Source organism: Atractosteus spatula, chromosome 21, assembly GCF_055471065.1.
Source record: "Atractosteus spatula isolate fAtrSpa1 chromosome 21, fAtrSpa1.hap1, whole genome shotgun sequence".
In the NCBI taxonomy this organism is placed as follows: Eukaryota; Metazoa; Chordata; class Actinopteri; order Semionotiformes; family Lepisosteidae; genus Atractosteus; species Atractosteus spatula.
This window is the reverse complement of record NC_142726.1, coordinates 6,350,842-6,373,517: the sequence shown is the minus strand read 5'-3', so window position 1 is coordinate 6,373,517 and position 22,676 is coordinate 6,350,842. Positions and strand designations below refer to the sequence as shown.

The 22,676-nt window shown below is 41.2% G+C and overlaps 1 protein-coding gene across 1 annotated transcript in view; it reads right to left on the bottom strand.

Annotated features, from left to right (window-relative positions):
• Positions 1-22,676, bottom strand: part of smpd3 (sphingomyelin phosphodiesterase 3) — a 79,474-nt gene that overhangs the window by 5,576 nt on the left and 51,222 nt on the right. Inside the window, exons 4-7 of the mRNA XM_088938759.1 lie at positions 8,320-8,478; positions 7,224-7,313; positions 4,470-4,533; positions 2,406-2,568 (exon numbers count right to left, since the gene is read on the bottom strand). Coding sequence (XP_088794885.1) covers positions 2,406-2,568; positions 4,470-4,533; positions 7,224-7,313; positions 8,320-8,478 — 476 coding nt within the window. The remainder of the gene's footprint in view (positions 1-2,405; positions 2,569-4,469; positions 4,534-7,223; positions 7,314-8,319; positions 8,479-22,676) is intronic.

Sequence of the window (22,676 nt, the reverse complement as noted above, 5' to 3'; positions counted from 1 at the left end):
TTTTCTTGTTCTGACAGACACACATGCTGTTTTTATAGAGTAATAGTGAGCTTTTTTCTAGCAGCACTGCAGATTTTACAGAGAGATACCATTGTTCTGCACTAATGTGCATGAAAAATGTCTTTTACCGTGTTGCTGTCACTATCATGAATCCCGCTTCAATTTTTTTATAGCTTCTTGACTATTTTGTTGAATATCATCCTTATATTTTTTGAGAGCTTTATCATTTGTCCTTACACCTGAAAATCCCTCTCAGCTCCACGCACACTTTTGAAACCACTGTGAAAGTGAGAAAGGAGAAGATAGCTGTAGATATTGTCTTTCTCTTTTAGAGAAGCTGATCCAGGTTGAAGTGTGAAAGGAGATAAAAAATTAGGCTAGATTTATCATTTTCATCTTATTATTCTTAGATAGAACTTGATAACATTTCATTTATAGTTAATATTGAATTGATGACTATGTGATTATTAGGAAATTAGCAATAATGACAGAAGAACCCATGCAATCCAGTATTTCCTGATCTACTATGTGTGTCCAAAGTGAATCTGTATCTCTGTATCTGTTAGTAGGCATAAGAAATTGAACAGAAAAATATTTTAGACACATAAAAAGGTTCCATACGAGACATGGAGTCTCATACCTTTCAAATATGATAACCCTGATAGCTGCAAGGTTATCCCTCACAATCTAATCCTAATTCTGTACTCATGCTGAGATCTTAAGCAGAACTGGAGGAAATCAGCTCCTCCTCACATCACACAGAGAAGGTGTCCCCAGGGGACCCAGTGACTGATTAATCAACCAATCAGGTAATGTCTTTGGCAGGGTCCTCATGGGGTTCAACCAGCCTGTCTGCCCCATCCTGGAAGATGCTTCCCAATTATGTAGAATTATCTGAATTATGCAGATAGTTGCACCTGCACTGCTCTTCATTATGGTACAATAGATCTGTGAAAATGGATAAGCAGATTTCTTTAGCCCCTAGGGCTGGTATGAAGAGTATTTTTCTGTTCTGGAGGTTAAATCAACCTTTTGCAATTTGAAATGAATGGAGAAAGGTTAATCTATGGAAAATTGCAAACAAATCTATGATTTTCATAAAGCTCTGGATTTAATTGTGGTATTCCTCCAGAGAGTGATGAGTAAACCATTACCGATAGGTGTGTTTTTGAATTGGTTAATAAATGTTATTTTAAGGTAGTTAAAAAGACTCTAAATCAACAGAAATTAAAGGGTGCATTTAGTGATCTATTTTATTACCATTCGGAGTCATCAGTTATATTTTAGAAACTCAAATTTTAGGAATTGCCAGTTGTCATATTGTTTTAATAATACTCAGACATACAGTACAGTATATTGCCTTCAGTGGAGCTTTGCAAGTTTCAATCTACGGGACACTGTAGACTGCAGCAGACTCTGAACAGCAGAGGGCGCCATTGCACTTTTTGAGCTAAATAAAAAGAATCTGTACATCAGGAAGTGGTCAGCTGACAAACACTGGTAAATGTTAAGTGAATCAGGACATATTTCATCACTGATTTATGCGGAAGCTATCCCTGTGTACTGTGGGGGAGACTTCAGCTCCTCTCCATTGTTTGTGTACATTAAAGCTCGAGAATAGGAGGGAATCTGGATCTGAATCCACTGGATCCTTCCATCCATCTTCTAACCACCTGATCCACTTCGGGGTCGTGGAGGAGCCGGAGTATATCTCGGCAAGTAATGGGCACAAGGCAGGATACACCCTAGAGGTCTATCACAGGACAGACACAGACACGCCAAGGCCAATTTTACAGAAGCCAATTAACCTACTGGCATGACTGTGGACAGTGGGAGGAAACCAGAGCACCCAGTGGAAACCCACACAAACATGTGGAGAACCTACAAACTCCATGCAGATAGCACCCCAAGAACTGAAGCACTGAATCAGCTGGAGAAGAGAGTCAGATCAGTGAGGTTCTAGTAACCTACAGTAGTGAATAAGATGGGCTGTGTGCGCTTCTCCCTTGTCGTCTTACTGTCTCAGTGCTCAGCTGCTAGTCAGCTGGACAAGTGTGTGCTGCTACTGAAAGTATCACATTAATGTCTTGCCACTTTCACAGTAGTTTCTACAACTATTCGTCCCTTACAGGCCCTAAATACTAAATCATACATTGGATTTGTAAGGTCACTTTTTATTACCAGCATTGTTTCTCTTGCATGTTCTCCTGAAAGTACAGCATTGCAAACATCATGTTGTCGCACAAACCTTGAATTGTATTTTGGGAATCCCACTTTGTTTCGTTTTTATTATGATTTCTAGACTCATGACATTTCCCAAATTAATGGACTGAAAAGGTTTGGCTTGTTTCTGTTCTTTAGGGCAAGGGGTGGGTCATGACAGAAAAAGATATGCAGGATCGTACCACTTTCCAGTCCTGCTGCAGTCCTTCCTCGGTGTACAAGATGTAGTCGACTCTCCTCCCGCTGCCCTTGAGTGGTATCTTCCGACCCTTTTGACTAGCGCAGTGGTTCTTGCTGGTGGGATATACCAAGTACTCCTTCCTCCCCTCTTCATTCTCCATTACTCTAAAGTGAAAGAGTAATTTCTTGATATTAATATTACTATTAGTCTGATTTAACAACAACTTTTTAAAGACCTAAATTGGAAATAATGGAGACTTGTATATTTTGGGAAGAAAAAAAACAATGATTATTCAAAAATATTTTAGAAATCTGCCCCCTGGATATGAAATGTAGGATTATCTGATAAGGATTAACATCTTCTGATTCGGGATTCATGAACCCGTCAGTCCTATATGAAATCTCATTCATTTCAGATTCAAACATGATTTTGTGGAAAGAAATCCTACAGATTCAAATTCTAAAATGTGAACTTCTACATTGTCTCTAGTTGGAATCTAAAATTTGGCATCATTTTTTATAACCTGAATTTGGTTATGAAATGTTTTCACCACGAGAGATGCTATTCTTTTCTGTATTCTGCTGGGATTTGACCATTGTGGTTAAAAGCCACATGACGCCACTCCCAACAGAGGCAGATATTCCTTGTGCCAAAAGACCAGGTCCCCTGCTGATGTGAATTCCACACTGTCTAGGTTTGAAAGGGTGATGTCACCAGTGGTGACAGGCTCAGTAGGTTTCAAGGGTGACATCACCCAGATCCTCTGAGCCCTGTTCCACTTACAGTAACATCAGCGCTGTTTGTGATGTGCTGTGCAGTATATGTATACAGCTTGGAATGAAGTAAGGTTACAGATGACATACTGGCCAGGGTTTAACTGAATAATTTAACAAAGTAAGTGTATTTAGGTCCTTCAATCTCCTGTGAGAGCCTATGTTGATAACCGCTATCATGGTGGCATATTTTACATTGTTTTAGTGAGGAATGTGAATCAGTCTTTTTCACAAAACCATGGGCAACGAATGGAAAAGAGGAGATCAGGAGACCAAGTGAAAGAAACGAAACAGAGCTTTGCAGGTTTGTACATTGAGAGCAGAATGAAGGCTATGTAAAAAAAATAAGTATATACTTCGATGCTTATAAATACTATGACTAATTTTTTTATTGTAGTGCTCGTTTTGTGTAATTCTCTAAATAAAATTAATAAAAGCTGACAAGCTGGAATCTCACAGTCAAACCTCTGAAGCCTTGTTCTATTCTATATTTTTGTGAGCATAAACAACACCTTCCCTGCTGAAAGGTAATGATTGTTCGCAGATTATGCAGCCTTACAAAACATTGCTTGATATTGCTGTTGGATACATGGCAGGATGGAATGGCAGTCAGTTTCATATCTGAGGGAAATGGACTGGAGAAGTGAAATGCTGAGATGCCTTAGGCTAAGATCAAATCAAAACTTTAAGAAACCCAACAACGTGCCAGTTTCAAGAACACAGAATTTGATTTAGTCTGTTTAAGAATATAAGCATGGTCTTTTACAGCCATGCAACATTTGTACTCTTTTGGCCCATCTTGCTCACTTGGTTGCTGGAGGTTTCATAACCCAACAATCCCATCAAGCCACTTCTTCAACTTCAGTCTTCCCCTGTCACTATCAGCCAGGTGGCTGGGGAGTCCCAGACTTGTCTTGATTCCCCACTGGCACTTAGTAGTGTTTTTGATCTTGAAACTGGCCCCTGGGTTCATCTGAACACAACTTTTCAGGACTTTGAATGCCTGCAGTCCCCACGCAACCTTCTTTGTTTCTGGTTGACCCACACCCTCTAGACTAGAGAAGGAGCCACTTTGCTTCCACGAAAAGGAAACTGACCCTCATGTGCTGGGGGCTTGACCTCTGAGGTCACCACTCTATTCCAAGTGTCTGTGACCCTAAGAGGATGTAAAGATGATGTGCAGTTGGTGGGAAAGGCACAGCTGTGATTCAATCTGGGTTTTATGCATGAGAATATTTATATAGAAAACTGTAAATGGAGGGAACAAAATGGAGGGAACTGGAAGGACTCACTTTTGTAGGCTTTCTGGAGAGCTGACCTCTTCATCGTAAAGTCCAGTGGGGTTCAGAAGTGTCCCTGTGAAGATGCAGATTAGGTTCATTTAGGATGCTGGACTGGTCAGAGGGTGACTGCAGTACCTGTATGTTAATCAGCACGCATTTTTTTGTATGTAGAAGGTAAAAGCCACTGGTTGGGTGAGTCTGGTTTCATAGAGTATTTTGGGAGCCAATCCCTACTTCTCTGCCTTTTGGTGCTTGAATGTGTCTGGTGTACTGGAACCCCTCCCTTAACCTTAACCCTGTAAAAAGTGGAACTTCATCCAGAAGCCTTGGTGAAGCTGCCTCTCCCCGACCAGGCTAGAGTACCTAAGCTAAAGCCCATCTAGATGGTGCTCATTTGGAGCTGAAATGCTTGATTGTAGAGTCTGCCTGTGACTCATCTACTGTATAAACAAATGCAGAATGAATACAGTATTTTCCCAAACTGTTGTGTTGATGAAATTATAGGAAACTGGGACCTAAGTAATACCATCTTTTTTAGGTAGCAGGTGTGTGTAAAAAGACATTTAAGTCCAATTACAATTACAATAGTAAGGCATTCTGAAAGCATACGATAAACCATAGCATAACAACTACTAAAGACTATTACTACTAAAGATTTGTCAGAAAATAATTTTATCGTCGGTACTCTCATAATGTATCAAATTAAACTAATTTGTTTTTATAACTGGGTATGATCCATCTCACCATCAGTCTGTATCTGTCTTTGCTTACAAGTGCTCAAAATAGGCATTTCTCTGAACTGCACATGTATACTGAGCGTATATATACAGATATTTGTATTGTAAGTCTAGGCGTGTGAGAGCTACTGTATGTTTTATACTGTATAATAGGTAAAATCTATTATCTCATGTAAAGGTACAGATTTCTGCCTGTAACAGATACAGAGTTGCACTCTCCTAGTGAATGACTCCCATCCTACTATATGTCTCCCAAACACTTCCAACAGACACCACAGTTGCCTGCACTGAGGAACCCAGAGAAATATCTGGACCTTGAGCTGAAGGGGGGATAAAGACGTGGGCAAGGGGAATGAACAAATCTCTAATTGCATATAATGATTTATTTTTTGTTTGCTACAGTACTGTATATAGTCTTTACAGTCACAATACAAAAACTGTCTCAACGTAATGCAACATGGTTGATTGTACTATTAACGCTAGCTAAGCTACTGTATTTTGTAAAAGCAGTTCCTAGATGTTTCCTAGCAAGAGGCTGGTAATTAACAAGCAAGCAACCCCCCCAGCCTCTCCCCACCATTTTCTAAAGAGGTCAAAACCCACCCAATTATAATAGTTTTCATACAGCTAATTATCCATGTGTAAATACCTAAACCATTAGTCCTAAGAAATATGATTCCAGGTCCCTCATATAAGTTGTTTACAAACTGCTACAGCAAGAGATATTGGATCAATCTGTTGCTGGCGGCTGTTTCATTCTGTTAATGAGTTTAATTAGACTGTCAGATCCTTCTCTGAAATCAGTTCTCACTGTGGCTATACAGTGAGTAATAGGATAAATTTGAGTGCTTTTGTTTTAAAGAGCTGTGAAATCCAGTTCAAAACGATAAAGTTACAAAAATAGTAACTGAGACAAAACAAACATGCTTTATGAAATCTGTTCTCCATGTCCAAGCCACTGAATCCTGAATTAGTTTCTTACAGAATAACATTTTAGTACAATAAACTTTTTGATTCAAAACCCACATTCTGTCTCATATCTCCTCATTGTGCCTTTGCAAACATCTGAAACATTCCTGATTTTGGTGCTAGTTAAAGGATTAGGGCCAAATATTGTTATGCTTTTGAGAAATTGATATCTAAAGTACAGAAGCACAGTCCTGAAATGGAAAATATGAAAAAAACCTTTCAGCAGGCCTGAGAAAAAGACAAGGCACCTGTCTTCTGAGCACAGGGAGACATTTTGTGTGCCATGAACCAAAAGAAACTCTCACAGCGCTGTGTCTGCAACTGCACTGTGGATGGGCAATTACAGTCCTCCAGGGGGTGTGCAGGTTGTGCTTCTCTGGGATCTTAATTACTTAACTGAACCAATTATTTACACAGGACATGAAATCACCAGTTCATTTTATCTTCATCAACCTGCAGAAACGCATTCCTTCGAGGGCTTGAGTTTTCCCATCTTTGATCTGCATCACATAGGAACCAGGTCAAGGTCGTGCAGGTACACAGGTAAAGCCACGGAGGCTAAAGCTTCCTGTGTGTCTCCCCCGGTGTCCTGGCTTCCCTCCATGACCTTTCACCCCTTTCACAACCACCTAATCCCTAACCCTGGACTCTGGCTTCCTGGGCTCTTAAGTGAGGCACCACCCTGGACTGCATCAGCAAACCCTACGCTGGTCTGATCATGTTATCATTTGCATAACACTGACGTCTTTTAAGCTGGGCCTGGTTATAGCAGAAATGACATGAAAAGGTGATTAAAAGGTGATTGTATTTTTAACTAACCTTTTCGCTTCATTCACAGTCGTGTTCTCCATAATGCTTGCTCAGTGCAAAACGTGACACCTTTCATTGGTGTTGGCAGAGCACAGTCTCCTGTAGCACGCCTCAGCTGATCTACTAATATACATTTTGCAAATGTTCCCATGCCCTTCCTAGGACAATATTACCTGTAGATGTACCATACGAGCCAGGATAATTGGGATCCCCCCTCCCAGCTAATCCCTCAGGTGCCCAGACTCACCGACAGCCCACGGCTTCTCCTCGCCCGCCCCCAGCCGACACGGGTCCTTGTAGTGAGTGAACAGGACGTGCTGCTGCTCCAGCTTGTCTTCTGCAGAGCGAGATACACATTAGCGCAACACTGCAACACTATGGGCTCGTGGGACGGATTCCTGTAAGTTCCGGCATTCATTATTCTTTACTTAAAATGGAAAGCACCAATTCTTTTATTACACTCGCATGCATCCATTATCAGAAATCTGCTTTTTCATGGCGAGTGTGAAAGTAGCCCATAGTCATTCTCGTTCACTCCTGGCACAAGGTGGGATTACACTCTGGGCGGCACACCAGTCCATCACAGAGCCCACACACACACGTGAGCTTAGATTCACCTATCATCTGAGCCAACAGATATTTAGACAGTGGGTGGGAAACACCCCAGATTCCAGCCCAGCTATCTTTGGAATGCAGGGTCCATTGTACCAACTCCAGCTGTGCTGCTGGAGGTTGTGCCACTTGGGATCCCCAACATTTTGGGCTCGTATACTGTGAGAATTTGCGGGTCACCCATCAGAACAGCTGAATATGACAATTGCAAAGCGCAGACACAGCCAGGAAGGAGCTCTCTGTCAATTATTAGCTGTTGCATTGTATTCAAAAGCAATATATCTGGGACGTTTACCTTGACGGAGAGCATTTTGTGGAGAAAGATAAGTAAATGCAGCACAAATGTTAGAAACGGGCACATTCATTGGTTTTACAAAAACCTAATCTGGTCCGCTGGTGCGGGTTCCAGCCTCAGCTACTGCCTCCTAATCCAGCTTCCCATCTTCTGTAGAATCCAATTGCTTTGCCTGGTAGTTAAAAACAATTATGTCCTCACATTTGAGGAAGAGCGAGAGTTCTGTTCTTGCTGCAGCCCTGCAGAAGAGGCTGACCCGCAGGAAGTCTAGCTGTGGTTTAATATCACTGCACTTCTACAGTGGCAGCCCTCATTTTCAGCTGCTCCCAGCTCGGCCCTGGTCCGCGCAGCCTGGACACTCTAGGTGTTCCTGGGACGACACGCACCCCCATCCCAGTCCCACCGTGTGTGGGCGATCTGCCAAGTGTTCACTCACCCGAGGAGCTGTTGTCGAAATTGAGGTCCCCCAAAATCACGTCGAATGCCACCTGATCCTCTGGACCTTGACCTCCGCTGGGATGGGAGGTCGATTTCCGGAATTCCGCCAGCCATTCCAGGAGCAGATCCAGTTGCTCACAGCGGATTGCGGCATCTCCTTAGGAAGCAAAAGAAGGAGTTATTTTTGTGTTGGTTGCTGCAGTGCCAGTTCTGCCAGTTCTCATCCATTTCTAACCTGCCAGTCATTAAATACCAGGAGCAACTGGTGATATTGATGCATTAAACTCAATAACAAAGTGGGTCAACTCATTCTTTAGGGAAATTGGGTGCAACAAAACACCATACTGCTCTCCAGGACCAAGACTGGCCACCAAAACGTTGAGCTTTTAGAAAACCAGCTCTGAGTGGTCAAGCATCTTCCTCACCTGTTGGTGTACTATGATTGTACAATTACAGTGAGTATCGCTGACAAAGAGATGCTATGCGCTTGACACAAACCCATGAAAACATAAGAATGGTTACCAATAACAGGAAATCAATTGGCCCATCCTGATTAAGTAGTTTTTTTGTTGAATTAAGGACCTCGTCTATTTCTGAATGGGCTCCATCCACAGCTTGGCTCAGCAGTTTATTCACAACACCAGCATATGGACTATGCCCGTTAAGTAATGTTAGCATGCATGTTCAACTGCTATATGTGTATGTGAGTGATGGACTGGGCAGTTCTGACTGGGACCTTCAGAAAGGGTCACTCTAAGTTGATATGTTCTAAGTGTTGAGTAAGCAAAAATAAGGCAGCAGCTGTAATATCTGAACTTGTAGGATAGGAATATCATGAGTCACAGCCTTGGGTCCCAGACAGTCTGCCATTTATTGAATTGGACTTGTAATCTTCCATGCAGTGGAAATGGTGTGATTTCTGACTGGTTGTGACCCAGATGAGGATAGGGAGAGAAAGTAAATTTAAGCTGGGATTTTCTTTATTCCGCCTTTTTTCAGTCTTAATCAAAAACCCATCAATTTTCCACTTGAGTCCTTAAAAACTTAATAGTTCCCTATCGGTCTTGAAGTGTGTTCTGTGCTTTTAGGATATTAAATACTCCTATCCTGTTCCCTCTATGGTTTCCAGAGTTGAATACTAAAAAGAGTCTATTACTTTATCCTTAAAGGAATGTAAGGCATTAATTTAAGGCAAAATTTTTAACTTTATTACTCTTCTTTGAACTGGTTTCCAGAATAGCAATGCTCTTGATTGCAGCTGCTTGGCCAAGCAGACTGTGGGAGCACTGAACAACTTTTTTGTGGGTGTTCATTTTAATTTGCCACGACTGTGTCTGCACATAATCTCCAAGACAAATTAAGTCAGCAGACAGTTTTCTGTTCTCAAACAATATTATGTCACCTTCCTTATTGATCAGCTGTCCAGGAAAGTAAAACTCTTGAGAACAGCTCAGAAATGTAGCGCATTTCCCGCTTAATCAATGCAAATGATTTACGAGCCAATGGCACCACAGGAAACAGAGGCTGGATGAAGGTAATAATTTAATCTCCTTTACAGTCAGCGCTGAATATCCTTGACACCTGTGGACTGAAAGAAACAGCTGAATCCTGCTGGAACATAAATGCCAGCCCCCTGAGATGCATATTTAAAGCGATATTTTTATCCATACTAAAAGCATAAAAAGTATGAGGTAAGAAAAGACAGAACTTAATAAAAATGCTCAGAAATAAAAATTATTCACCTTCTAAAATTGTGTGAGAGCATCCAAGAAAGAACAATGGCATCTCTCCAATCCCATTTTATTACAGAAGGACTTCAAATCTACTTAGTTATTGGGGATAAAAAGAAAACTTCAAAATTTTGAACTTTTGTTTGCAAATTTCTGTATTTCAGAATTGGATTTTCAGTGTAACTCATATTGACCTATACTAATCATCATCCTCACATGAGGAATTCCTGTACACTTACCAACTGTACTAAGCAATGAAGGACAATGACTGTTTATTATTTTGTCACTACTGGAATAATTTTGAAAAGTAAATCTGAATAAATGTTTTTTGGAACTTGGTGTTGGGTTGCAGTAAGAACGCTCATATTTCTTATGATAATTTATTATAGAAGTAGTTAAAACTAGAAAAGAAAAGAGACACAATGTTTCCTTGTGCCCTCTGCAACCTACTTAAGATAGTTAAAACTAGTACTTGGAATTAAATGATTAATGACACAAATAAACAAATGAAGTTTAATTCAATGCTGAAAAGAAGAAAAAAAGAAAAGCCACAACATTTGAGCTGTTCAGACGTCTTGAGCAGTAAATATATGACATAAGAATATGTTTGTTGAAGCTTAGTGTAGTAGTGTTCCATGCAGCATTGCAGAAGAAAATATATCAAAACAAATAATTTCTTTTCACCTTGATTTCTTTTTCAATATAAAGTACAATATTTCTGAATATGAAGTTTTGTTTTACCATACAGGATTATTTCTTGGTTATTTTGATCAGTTACAACCACAAATCAGACACCAAAGATATTCTGTACTTTTAGGGAGTTTTCACAGAGCATTCAGTGACAATGAGCACAGTGTTCAGTGTTGCTCCTGGTTACTCCAGTGGCTTTGCAGTCTGTACACCCTGTGCTGTTTCTCATGCAGTAGATATATGCAAAGATGAATGTATTTAAAGATGTACTGTACTTGTAACATGCAATTTATGCTAACCATTAGCCTCCTGTAAATAGGAAACTAATTAATTTTTAATGCCAGCTTCCCCTGACCACGTGGCAATAGTGTAAATTTACTGCTAGTACTGGAGGGGTTTTTTTTTTTGCTACCAAAATAAACAAACCCTCCTGCCTCTAAACAAACGGATTGAAGAGAACTTTTTATTTTTGAACATCAGCGCGTGTTAAAATGCTGATTTGCTTGATGCCACTGACATATTTTGCTCGGCTTGAAGTAAGCTGATTTTCTCATTTCTTTATTAAATTATTTATTAAAGACATGACTCTGTCTGCAGTTGCGCACTCAAGTCCCATTATTCCACACCTCTGGAGATGTACACACACAAATGTCTGTCTTAAAATGTTCAAGGCTGCAAGTATTACACATCTGCCCACACTCTAGACCCTCTGGGGCCAGCCGGGTATGTGACAGAGCTGTTTATATTTAACCATGTGTGTGACTGGATTACTCTTTGGAATGAGGGCATTGCACCCCTCTGCAAAAGACCAGAGTAGAGGTGCCGTAAATGACTACCATAGGTGGGAACAATTAAATCTTTATATTTCACAAACCACCTGCCGCATGTTAACATACTATACAGAAGCTACGGTGCTCAGAGGATTGCCTCATTTCTGCGAGAGCTGGATCAGAAACTCAGAACAGAAGGCAGTAAATCAGCAAACTGAAGAGCAGAGATTGAAATGATTGAACACAAAAGAATGTGTTAGTCAATGTGTTAGCCCTGGAGACGAAATCAGCCTTTCCTTCCTGCAAACTCACAATTGCCTTGAAAATGGACAAAAGTAGGAGGTGATACAGTTTATAAATGATAAAGGATTCATACTAGCTTGGAGCTTTCGTCTCATCTTATTAATAAACACTGATTGAAAAATAGGCACTTCATTTGGATACTGGTTTTATACTGACATCAGCATGACTAGAAACCTCTGAGGCACAGGACCACTTCAGTCCTCTCCTGGTCACAGAGGGCCTCCGTACTGGCAGGTATTCATTCTAACCCAGCTCTTTACTGAAATCTTCTCCTTCCTGACTTAAAGGGACCAGTTTAAAAATTTATCCCAGCTTTTCAGGTGCTGGTGCCTTTGGGAGACACCAGCCCTCCAGGACCAGAACCAGAACTGGACAACCCAGCTCTAAGAGATTGATTTACTAATAGTGTTACAAGCCAACACAACTGCTAATTACTAGTGGATTCATTTTAAAAAGCTGATTTTCCGTAACAACTACAAATCATCTTAGAACAAATCTGACGCAGCTACAGGGTTTGAACATGATCCTTTCCTGTTGTACTAGATATCAAGCTTTCAAAGAAGCTTTTTTTTGTATTTGTGTTTTATACCAACCAGCCAGTAGCCATGAAACAACACAGTAGCAGGTACTGCCCAGCTAATTCAATGAGGATCAGACTGAGGTATGGATCTATGGGAGTGCCCAATTGTCTGAGCTGTGCCACATGGGGGTGTATCGCCATTGAATGCTGAATGGGAAAGTAAAATCACATAGCAACCTAGTTCTTTTACCACTGGGTTTATTTTTCAGTTCTTAGTCTGGTTGTTACAGGATCTTTGTCTGTGTTGAATAAAAAAAATATATTGTTTGCAAATGCTATATTTCCGCTTATTTTCTTTAGAGTAGGTGTATTACAAGTTATGGGACTCAGTTTAAAAATTGATTTCCTGTGACCAGTCATGCTTTAGCAAGCATTTCTCTTTTTTCTCGACGGTGTAACCGAGGGAACGTTATTAAAGGTGCACAGAACAGGAGACTTTCTTTTTAGCATTATGGGAGTGTGATCCAGCGGTTCACATAATAGGCATTAGTGTTCATGTACAGTGTTTACCATAATCTTTAGGGTCATATGGGCTTTAATCTAGAAAGGCATCACTGCATTAATACCTTAAGTTATTTTTTCACTTGAGTTTCTCTTAAATACTCTTTGAGTATAAGGGTTTAGGGGAATAATGCCTTATATTCAATGCTTAAGATGTTAAACACTAAAGGTGTTTCAGGCAAGAGTGGCCTGATCCTTTGCTTCATGACCCCGTCTGGTCATGCACACCTTGTTCAGCATACTGGGCAATTAACGCTGATGAGACTGGTGCGAGCTGAGCCTGGCTTCGGGAGGAGGGTCGACGTCACGCCCAAACCGTTGAGGTCGGCAGGTTTTTGCAAGCAGACGCTGCAAAGGCTGTCTTAGCTGCTATAGGCTGGCTGCCCCCTCCTCCCCGCGCCTTGATGGATCACAGGCCAGAGGCACGAGTGATCAATGTCCAGCCTTCAGGGGTCAGTGTGTGCTCCCCTGCTGGGGGAAGAAACAGACAAACACAGTCTCTCAGCCCTGCTAACCTCTGGAGACCCCATACAATGGGCCGTCTTTTTTTTTTTGCTTTTCAAAAGCAGGTTTTTGAGACAAAGAAATCAGGCAGATGATGCACAGTGAGCCGTTGCCATCTTAGGTTTAGTACCCAGAACTGTGTTTTAAATGTAAAATAAAGCTGGAAACATTTAAAATCAATGAACAAGTGCTGGATTTCCCTGGATTCTAAGGAGCAAAGTTAAAGAGTCAGAGGGATGGTTGCTTCTCCTTTTGGTGTTATGGAACTACTTCGGTTTAAAAGTGTGTCCCTTTTAGATTAGATTTAATATGTCTTTAAGCTGGTCAGCAGGGCTAAGAGAAGGTGGAAACCTCAATTGCAGTTATGTTGTATCATATATCCCGAGCCTGAACTAATTCATCTTCACATAGCTCCTCCTGGACTGCTGTGATCAGGGAGTCATGGAGGCTGAGCGGAAGACAGATGGTTGCATTTGATTAAACCTTTAAAACCAACAATGGGTCTGTGATGTAACTGTAGGCTTCCTGATATCTTTGTTCCACTATGCCATCTGTCCCTACACTGGTAAATATTCTGAGTGAAAATTAAATCAGGGATTGTCATATGAAAATACAAACACCTCTTAAGGACATCAAGCATTTTTCTCTTGGCAACAATAAAGAAGAGTGTTATTGAATAACAGCGCCTATAATTTAACTAATGTTAGCAATTCAAAAACATATTGATCAATGAGTAAAAACTGTAACCATTATCCATTGTTATCTCACAAGACTTGAGAGCATCTTTCCAACAAACAATACATTTTGCCCATCAGTGAGGTAGTTTAGAGTGATGATTGCCATGCATTTCTGAGCATTAGGTACCAAAAATATTGTGGTGTTAGCTGGGGCTTTTCTAGTAAAATGTTTCAAATTTTGCATTTGCACTGCAAACCCAGACATGATAATAGTTTCACAAATATCCTGTTGTGTTTTTCACTGAGATGTAGAATATGTGCTCAGTGATGTTATAATGAGGAGTGAAGCATTTTCCCCTCCATAAAGCACAAAGAAGGAGAACAATCCAGTGGTGTTCACAAACAACTCAGTTTGCTGTCTGTATTTGCGAGGACTGGTAGTAGACTGGGTTTCTATAGGCTGAATAAACTGAGGCTAGTCATTGAAAACCAGTTTTCCACCATCATTATTATCGCTATCAAACAAAAGCAACGGAGGACAAAGGACAGAGAAACAACAGCACACAAACCGGTACAGGTCTGCTGTTTTCACAACGCACCACGTCAGGCAGCAGTGCTCGTTTGTGTACGTCTATGCAGAGTTTCAGGGGCTCCAGTGAAGGCGTGAGTGAGATGAAAGAACGTCTTTCTTTGGGCTGGTGGTAGCGAAATCTTCACTTCTAGAGACCAGCTTGAAGTCTGTGCAGATACCTTCAGCCTTGTGGGGCTGCTGTATTTGTAGGTACTTCTTAATTTTATTATTGGCTTAACTGGAACAATTTAACAGCCTTTTTTCTCTCTCTCTTCAGGAGCTGAATAATACAGAATTAATGGAATATGAATGTTTGTGCCCAAAGTACTCTGTATGTATCACACCACAGTGCTATTCTTGTGCTAATCTTGTACATTGTACCAAAACCCAAAACAGATGAGCATTCAGTGTTTCAACACCTACTGCATTTACTCCCAAATATTTAAATTTCAAATGTGTGCTGCTACACAGTTTTTGCAAACCTAGTCTAAACATAGAACTAGTTCAAAAATGACAATAATAACATTATTCGTGTATGAAATGTTTTAATAATAACAATCATTCATTTATGGAGTTTCTTTCATGGAACATTATTTCTAAGCATATTACATTTTTTTCAGACAAGTCTCTAAAAATTCTCTTGTACCCAGGGCACGTTTAAAGGCCACCAGAATAGCTGTAAGCTGGCCATTTTAGGACAGGATAGGGCTGTTAGCAACCCAGAACCATCCTAAAAGAAGCTGATGTACTGTATGAACAGCGAACAATCCTCCTCACTGTGAGCTCTCACAGAGCACTGCTTATGCCTTCACTATGGCTCTGTACCTCAGGTAGTTGCTAGCACGACTCTGTAATACAGCGATTCTTGAGGCAGTGAATTCTGGAAAACACCCAGGAATGCTTACAAGGGTCTTCTGTGAGAGGGAAAGTTTGTTAAAGCACTGACAGCTGTAAAAAATTACAAACCTCGACTCCCGGCCCAGGGGGGTAGCCAGGAATTGATTTTTGGGTGGGCCTGTGCAAAATTGGGTTGCCCGGGCTCTAACTGACCGTCCTGCCAGCATAGGGGCACACCTCCAATTTACAATGCAGTCTTCGAGCGGTATAACCAAACAGCAGAATTAGCGGAACCTTATAAATATACACTCTCTCTCTCTCTCACTCACACACATACACACGTTAAGCATTAATTACCTAGGCTGTCGAACGCTACTGTGCCCCAGCGAACACATCACGAGAGCCTATATTCATATTTTTAGGTATTATTTTCAAGATCGATATAACTTAACAATAAAAAAACAAAATTGAAAGCACAAACATCATAATATAATGATCATAGACACTACATTTCTATTCATTTTTGAAGTACAAAGCAGAAGGTGTTTCCCCTACATTAAATATACGATTAAAATTGTTCAAATACCATGTATTCATTACAGAAAACAGCTTTGACAGTTATATTGCAAAGAAAATAATGTATTTATTTCGAAGAGTATGGGACATGAAATAATAAACACGTTAAAAAATAAGCCGATGTAGTTATTTTGCAAATAAGAAAAGCATTTTAAAAATAGATTCTCACCGACAGTGAACAAGCCGATCCACCTGGCGCTGCTGGCTTGAACAGCTGTCAGAGCCGTGATTGGCTAAACCCGCGAACAGGTCGGGCCGCGATTGGGTGAAGAGTGAGAATCGACACTCTGATTGGGTAGAGCGCCACAGCGGAAGTTCCGAGAACATGTAGATACACAGGTGATGGATGTTCTTCCTGGTCCAAATACTGTAGCCCCGGTGAACCGTGTGTGCTGTATGAGCACGCTGGATATACAGTAACACATCCTTTGGTTTCCAATTACTGATCAATCTAAGAGAAGTCGCAATGAGGTCAAAACAGAGTAGCAGACAAAGAATGTCATGGCATTCACAGCGCGTTCACGTCTCCGATAGCATGTCACGATAACAGTGCGCGCATCACGATCACATCGCGATACCCATTGCGACTGAAGCATCACTGTCTTGCCGCCACTATGGACATTAAATCCATATATCACGATATGACATAACCCGACAAAACGGCCCCGCCACCATGTCGTGACATGGAGCCCGCATATCGCGATATGGCGTACCCCCGACAAAACGCCCTTCCCCATGTCGCGACACGGAGTCCACATATCGCGATATGACAAACGCCCCAGCGCCCATATCGCGACATGAAGCCCGCATATCGCGATATGACACCTGCCCGGCAAAAATGGCCCGCCCCATGTCGCGACAGGCTAGATCCTATATCGCGATATGACATGCCCAGTCAAAACGCCCACCCCCAATGTCGCGACATGATAGATCCTATATCGCGATATGACATGCCGAGCCAAAACGCCCACCCCTCATGTCGCGACATGAAGCCTGTAAATCGTGATATGACATACTCCAACAAAATGTCACGCCCCCATGTCGCGACATGGAGTCCATATGTTGCAATAAGACATACATGACAGTATATGCTGACCCAATTTCGCGACACAAAGTCCATATATCCCGACACGTCCTATCTGGGTATATCATGTCCTGATATGAGACCTTTGTTGCGACGATATACACTGCGCGATATACATGCGATATACACGGGGTCCCTATCATGACAGGCTGCGGAGGTCTTGTCGCGATGGTATCTCACAGTTATGTGTTTGGCAACAGCGTGTCACAGTAGGGAAAGCAAAGGAAAACGGACTTGAGCATAACATACCAGAAGAACGTGCACGCAGGTATGGGTTTCAGAGGTTGGAGTAAATGCATCGCCCCAAGGGTAATACCGAGTGAGGCGCCATGAGAATAAAAACTGCAAAGGTATTAAAATATTAAGATTGATCTTTGGTTTGATCCTTCATGATGCTTTTAAACTTGTATGAAACCCACGAAATCAGTATTCTATTTTCGAGCCAAAAGGCACCTAATTTGGAAATTCGTGACTTCTCACAATACTTAACACTGAATTGTTATAGTCGCATTACAGTGCTAACCAATTCATCGTACCTTTAACTGAAAGAATGGTCTGCTAATAAAAGCGTCAAATACATACTTTGGATGTATTTTAGCTCTGTAAACGTCGTTCACTTAAAAATACTGCAGGGCATTTAGTGGCGATCTGAATAGTTATCTGTAAAATGCATACACGCATTTATCCGTCAATATTATATTAATATTATTCATGCATTCCAAAACTTGTAATCCGTTTACAGGATAAAGTTAAGAACCTCTTCGTGCTTAACTCCTACAGGTCGAGCGTGTATCGAGCTGCTTTTTTTTAAATGATAACATCACCTTATTAACCCTTTACAATTTCTTGCATTAGGAATGATCTTTTCGCATACCCCAGCTTGCTCTCCATGAGACACACAGACACACAGATAGGGAGAGAGCCTGGGGTGAGAGCACAGGGTCTGTCATTGTACGGCGCCCCTGGAGCAGTTGCGGTCCAGAAACACTTGTATTCGGGAAGCCAGACTGTTCTCCTTAAACCCCAAGATGCCTGTAGCATCTCGTGTGTCGTATTTGTTTCGGGACTGGTCTGGTCATCTACAGGCAGCTTTTTGAAAAACGTAGATATATGCTATATGTATATATTGTAACGCATACGGCCGACAGGCACTGTGTAAGAGCCGGCTTACCAGAACGGTGACGTCACCGCCCTTCCCTGTGATAGCAGGACCACAGCCCCCGGGTTGGAGGGAGATCTCTTTAGCTTAACAAGCTGGGTCACTGTTGAGTGGCGCCGGAGTCCTGGGTTCGAGCCCCCGACGCTGCGGGGCCGACCTGATACGGCAAGGGCACCCCCCTGAACCGCGTTGTGTTACAATATTATATATATTGGTTTTGCCATGTTGGCTAATAAACCAAAAACCTAGCACTAGATAGCTCTAAGTGTCTCACGACACAAATGACTAATTAGGCTATGGCTAAACATGCACCGCCCCACTTCATTTACATAATTTTTTTAATTTGTCACGAAAGATTGAGCGAGCCAATAGCAAAATCATATACGATGAAAAAAATGAAACACGTTTCATTAAAAGCAAATCATCTCAGCAAACAAGGGGAAAAAAATCTTAAATTACTTTGGACTAATTGGGTAGGCCTAGGATCAATCAGTCAGTGGCCAATCGTGGCTATGCACATGCATCAGCCGACTACAACTTTCAACTGCTTTTAATAACGGATGGCTAAGGATAGCTCAAATTTAAATGGAAAACGCTTTCAGCATCTGTCTGTAACTTTCCTTTCGTTCAGTGTTTCCTGGTATCAGGACCAGCGTTAAATAAGCAACTGCATTTGCTATTGTATCATGTATCTTATCGCGCCCTGTGGCTTATGAGGCCAGATCGCATCTCTGACTCATTTACTATGAAGTGGGCACTTCGCCTACAGGCAGTTCACGAGGGACATGAGCATCACAGTGTGTTTCCAGCATTTGTCACTCATCATGTTTTGATTGTTGTAACCACGGTGAGCTGTCTTCGGTAGAGAAGCCTGCCAAGTGAATAAATTGGAGAGAAAGCAATATCTTCACTGGGCTTTTTTAGCGCATTGGTCGAGATCACTTATTTCACCAGCAGCAGTGGCTGATGTCTCCATCTTGGAAGGCCCAGAATTCTCTGTTTAAGGGAATGTTAATGTGTGCGTGTTTCTGTTAACGCAAGTTTCTCGTACTACTGTATCTATTCCTGCTCCAGTTTTGCTTTTGCTACCTTTAGAATCTCAGACCTGTGTACACTGCTCTTAATGCCGTGTTATCTGTGCCAACCCCTGCCACACAGCACGTGCCTGTTCCAGACTGTGCTGGACAGTCATCACATCGGGCCAAGTAGCAGCACATATAATAATCCTTACACTTACGGTATATAGTGCTTTTCTGGACACTCAACTCAAAGTGGACTCCCCTCCACCTTCACCAATATGCAGCCAGAATTAGCCAGTACCCTTACCACACATCAGCTATTAGTCGGGAGGAGAGCAGAGTTATGAAGCCAATTCACAGATGGGGATTATCAGGAGGCCATGATTGGTAAGGGCCACTGGGACACTGGGGTCATAACACCCCTGCTCTTATACTTTTGTTGCACGCAGAATGATTTGTTTGCTTTCACTGATCTTGACGTTAAGGGGAAAAAACTTGAGCCACTTAAAAATAACATTCATTCTGTCTCTGGACTTTGTGTGTTTGAATCTTCAAGGGGCAGCTGGGGTTCAGCCTGCAGAATCCGATCTCTCACAATGCTCCAGCTTCACTCTTTGCTCTTCCTGTTTTACTGAAGTGAGTATCACATTTCTATGTAACACGTCTGACGCTGAACAATTCTTCATCCCATTCTTTAGTACAATTAACCTCACTACATATTATGTTGTGGTCATGTGCAATCAGATCACTCCTGTTACAGCTGAGGACGTTCTCCAGCAGGTCCTCACACACACAATCCAAAGGAACATGCACATTGACTTGCAAACAGACTCACACAGTTTCCTATGAACTTGATTCTCTCCTTCGTCCTTAATGTAATTTGCCACAAGAAGCAAGTTTTCTTTTGCCACCCAGGGAAATAATGTATAATGTTTCCTTAATGCAAAAGACTCAAATAGCAGTAAAGCTCCTCCACTCATTTCAATGCCTCCATTTGAATTTTGAAAGAATTACCAAAATTCCCAGCCTCTCACAGTGTAATATACTTGATTAGCTAAGCAGCACACCCCGTGCCACTGCTTGTAGCTGTGACAGCTTAATTGTCATCTCCACAAACATTACTGCTTTGCTTTCTGCTGTTCAGATGCAGTGTTGAGCACCTTGTCTGCCTTCTACAGGAGTGATTTACTCTACCTTCATGGTGTCACTAGAATTAAACTTGTGCTCCTAATCTCGCTACACCAGCTAATTATTATTCAAAGTAAAGCTATCTCAAATCCACTCTCCTGCCTACAGTTCTGCATAATTTAAGTTTGCATGTTCATTAAGCTTCTTAACCAGCCTTGTGTACCCTGTGAGCTGTCTGTTCGGCTCCTTTCACCACTGACAACTGCATTCTTTTGCCACCCACCTCTGTGGGGGACCCTAGGTGAACTGGAAATTAAATCTTGGGAGTCCTGCACTGTCAATAAACCAACAGCATAAATACTCTCAAGCAATTAAAATTGCCACAAGCACTAATGTTGAAAAACTGTTTTTACGAGGTGCTAAATTAACATTTGAACACAATGAGACTTGAGGAATGGTGACAAATCACCTTCATAAAGTTTGGTCCTGTGTGTCATTCTGCTCACTGATACTGCTCCCTTTATTGGATTTAGATGATGCTATCCACATCAGTGAATAGTTTATCCTGTCCATCAAATTAAAGTATTTTAAATGAACTGTAATTTCATTGCCCTGGTTTGGTTTTACAGTACAGTATATCCTTCATTTGCTTCTAGACTACCAATGCTGATGACATGCTGTGGAAGACTGTGGAAGACTGTTGGGGTTTCCTGGCCTGTTTGATTTAGTTTGAAAAATAAGTTGTCCCTGTTACTCTCTACAACCACAGTCCCATTAGACAGCTAAGGCTATATTTCCACTCTGCACAGTATATCCCTGGGACACCTACAGGTAGCACCCATGCTCTAGAGCTCAACAAGGATCTCAAAGCTAACCAAAGGCTCACACACATTGTCACATGCTACACTTTTTAGCAATCAACTGCAATTTAATTTGGTCTTAATTAATAAATGTAAATATATTCATTTGTTTCTAGATTATCGAGGCTACTGCCGTGCTGTCAACCATCTTAGTGTATCACAAGCAAATTATTAAATTATTGTTTTATGTGGAGGTTCTTGCTGTGTTCATTGTGAAGCTTTTTGTAAACATCGTCAGGTTTCTGGTATCATATTGGGTAATAAACTCAGTCTAAACGCAAATGCAAACATGCTGTGATCAGCTTGGTGATGGTGATGTCACTCCTCATGATTTTCAAGGGGCTTCAGTTGTCCTGAATCTTCAGCTTCACCTTTTGGCACTTCGGACATGATGATGGTCTAGGCTGTGTGAATTTAGTGTTTGGAAAAGCTACTGAGATAGTGATTTATCTCTTCAGGATCCATAATGAGACCCTTCAAGGAAAACTGGATCAATTAGCTTACTAACAAACAAATGATTTAATATAGATGGGGTTGCATTCTTTTGACTGTCTTTTTATATATCAAACATCGGCATTTGAGAGAAGGAAACTCATGTTGTGGAATTAAACTCCCATTGCTTAGCATGTTGTTCCATATTGATGAATACTGTATGTTTACAATTAAGATAACAAGCATGACACAGCCAACAGCTGAAGCTACACACACAAGTCAGCAGCTGACAAAACCTAGAATGGCTCAAATCACTATGCAGTAGGAGCTTCATTTCCATTCCTTCAATTGTGCCATATTTAATTCAGAAAGGAGCTGGAGATGTACTCCAGTTCTATTTACAGGTAAGAGAATGTTTTTAATTCAACATTGAACATCATCATTTTCAGACAATCAACGAAATGCAGCCAACATTTTCCAATCTAAAAATAATGGTCATGATGAGACTAAATGAATATTAGGACTGCAAACATTAAGTGGGTAGCATCCTTAAAAAAACAAACTATCTCTGCAGGATATTAATTAGAAATTAGGAAGGTCTCATTTGGATTGATAATGTAAATAGCCAAAGGAAATAAATAATTTAGGAGATTAATGAGTGATAAACCCGTTAATCTAGGGATGAACAGGTCACACTGCCTTTGGGCACGAATTGCTTTTCTTTCATTTCTCTTCATAAATAGCCACTTTGCTAATTATAGAAAAGGCAGGATTCAGAAATGCGTAGGAGGATCCAGAAATAGAAGGAATATCTGTCTTCATAAAGCATGGAAGTCAGAGATGAGTGGCTTTTAAAAATAGAAAGAGCTTAAAATAGCAGAGTTTCAACAAGTTGCCCTGGCAACTAGAGCATATGTTGTTGCCAGTGAAGCAC